Consider the following 2,873-nt stretch of genomic DNA (forward strand, 5'->3'; position numbering starts at 1 on the left):
ACCAGTGGCTCAAAGGAGTAGGGCGCTGGCCCCATATACCAGAGGTGGTGGGTTCAAACCCGGCCCCAGCCCAAAACTACAAAAACAAACAAACAAAAAAACCACAAAAAAGAAAAGAAAAAGGATAATTATGTTTGTACTGAACATATACAGACTTTTTTCTTTTCTTTTTTTTGTTTTGTTTTGGGGATTTTTTTTTTTTTTTTTGCAGTTTTTGGCCAGGGCTGGGTTTAAACCCACCACCTCTGGTATATGGGGCTGGCGCCCTACTCCTTGAGCCACAGGTGCCTTTTCTTTTCTTTTTGTTTTGAGACAGAGTCTCACTTTGTTGTCCTCCATAGAGTGCCATGGCATCACAGCTCACAGCAACCTCAAACTCCCAGGCTCAAGCAATTCTCCTGCCTCAGCCTCCCAAGTAGCTGGGACTACCTGCGCCTGCCACAATGCCCAGCTATTTTTAGAGACATGGTCTTGCTCTCTTCAGGCTGTTCTCAAACCTATGAGCTCGGGCAATCTACCTGCCTAGGCCTCCCAGAGTGCCAGAATTACAGGCATGAGACACGGTGCCAGCTGACTTTTTTTCTTTTCATATTCCCTAAGTAATATGATATCACAACTATTTATGAAGCATTTTCATTATATTTGGTATTATAAGTAACCTAGAGATGATTAAAGTATACAGGAGGATCTGCATATGTTAAATGCAAAGTCGACACCATTTCATATAAAAGACTTGAGCACCTGTGGAGTTTTGTGTCTGCCAAACAATTGGTCCCACTGGGATCTGGGACCAATCCCCCACAGATGCCAAGGGACACCTGTGGAATAGGACAGCTTCCTTATTCCTGTGGTTCTCACTCTAGTTGGAGATAACAAATCCATAGGTAAATCATCATAGTAGTACAGTGAGTCTTGGATACTCTCAATGATTCCCTCCTCACTGTACATAGGGAAAAATCTTCCTCAGGCAAGCTTCTACCTAATCTATTCTACTCTTCCATTTAACCTCTCATCACTCAATAATGAGATTTTTCTGCTCTGATCAGACAGGTCTCCTCATGGCCCCCTAAACTTGTTTCAGTTTCATGCCTTGGTTTCTGGTGCTCCCATAGCCAAACACGCCCCTCATTCTCCCTGCTATTCATCTAAACACAAGTCCACCTCCTGGACCCTCCCTCCTCCACAGGCTTCTCCTAAGCCCTCCCAAGTCTCTGAATCCCAAGAATTTAATCAGCATCATGCCTTCTGGCACTTGATAAAACACCAACTTCCTGAGATACCCTTTCATGTCTGACCCTTCACTTTGTTCCCTTCAACACCTGATAGGCAAAAAAGGCAGCTATGGTGTTGTGAGGGAGAGTTCTAGACTAGGCAGTAGAGTGCTATTTCCTATCTGCAAGCCAATTACATTCATTCACTCAGCTAACAAACAATCTGCCAGGCACTGACCTCGTGTGAGTTAATAAGAGACAATTTTAACAACATTCCTTAGAGCAGTGGTTCTCTGCCTTCCTAAGTGCTGTGTTGTTACAAATGGAAAAAAGGGATCGCGACCTACAGGTTGAGAACTGCTGCTCTATAGGGTTGGAGACTGTGGCTTGGCTCTTTTCCCCCTCCATGCTCATTCTAGAGAATTTAAATAGTTTTTTTAACATACCAAAGTAACCAGGTTTGGAAACACAGAGCTTGAAATAGTTAAGTTAGAAAACTTATTATCAACTGTATGTTAAACAAGTTAACTACTCAGCTTTGGTAACCCCTAAAAGATGGGGACACTGTGACTCATCTCCCAGGGTCCCTGGGAATATTGCAAGAGAAAAGTGGTGAGAGTATTATAAAGCACTATTCACAACTCACCATTTTTTTATCTTTTATTATTAGGACAGTAAGGATAAAGTATCCATTCCCTACTTGTGGTAGAAGAAATCACTGGTTGATACAGATTTGCATATTTTAAAATAAGACTTTATTTTCAAAACCATTACCATATGATAATTTTTTTTGAGACAGAGTCTCACTCTGTTGCCCTCAGTAGAGTGCCATGGCATCATAGCTTACAGCAACCTCAAATACTTGGGCACAAATGATCCTCTTGCCTCAGTCTCCCAAGTAGCTGGGACTACAGGTGCCTGCCACAATGCCCAGCTATTTTTAGAGATAGGGTCTTGCTCTAGCTCAGGCTGGTCTTAAATTCCTGAGCTCAGGCATTTACCTGCCTCAGCCTCCCAGCGTGCTAGGATTACAGGGGTGAGCTGTTAATTTTTATTGATTGATTGATTGATTGATTGAGACAGAGCCTCAAGCTGTCACCCTGGGTAGAGTGCTGTAGCATCACAGCTCACAGCAACCTCAAACTATTGGGCGTAAGCAATTCTCTTACCTCAGCCTCCCAAGTAGCTGGGACTATTGGTACCTGCCACAACGCCTTGCTATTTTTTGGTTGCAGCTGTCATTGTTGTTAGGCAGGCCCGGGCTGGATTTGAACTCACCAGCTCACATGTGTATGGCTGGTGCCTTAGCTGCTTGAGCCATAGGCGCTGAGTGAGAACTTTTTAGCAGGTAGAAAGGTTTCCTTTTGGCTTTTACTTAAAAATAAAACATTGTACAAAGCATGTGAATAATAGGCCACCTACCTGTGGCTTGGTGTAGTTTTTATTTATGCACCACTGAACAAAATGTTGTTGTGCAGCATACAAACTCTTTTCATCTGTCTTTTTACAGTATACTCGAATCAGCTGCTCTGCAAATCGCTCTGGCAGAAGCTGTGAAACCTTTTTCAAAATGAAAAGATATCACCTTGAAATCATACATTAGGGAGGTAACAGCTGTTCCCCAGGATCCTAAGTATCACTCTTTTTTTTTTTTTTTTTTTT

The 2,873-nt window shown here is 42.7% G+C and overlaps 1 protein-coding gene across 1 annotated transcript in view; it reads right to left on the bottom strand.

Annotated features, from left to right (window-relative positions):
- The window catches only part of SAMHD1 (SAM and HD domain containing deoxynucleoside triphosphate triphosphohydrolase 1), a 59,910-nt gene that overhangs the window by 4,278 nt on the left and 52,759 nt on the right, over positions 1-2,873 (bottom strand). The window contains exon 13 of the mRNA XM_023512263.1: positions 2,634-2,771. Coding sequence (XP_023368031.1) covers positions 2,634-2,771 — 138 coding nt within the window. The remainder of the gene's footprint in view (positions 1-2,633; positions 2,772-2,873) is intronic.

This window comes from Otolemur garnettii, unplaced genomic scaffold (genome assembly GCF_000181295.1).
Source record: "Otolemur garnettii isolate 467f Iridium unplaced genomic scaffold, OtoGar3 scaffold00025, whole genome shotgun sequence".
NCBI lineage: Eukaryota > Metazoa > Chordata > Mammalia > Primates > Galagidae > Otolemur > Otolemur garnettii.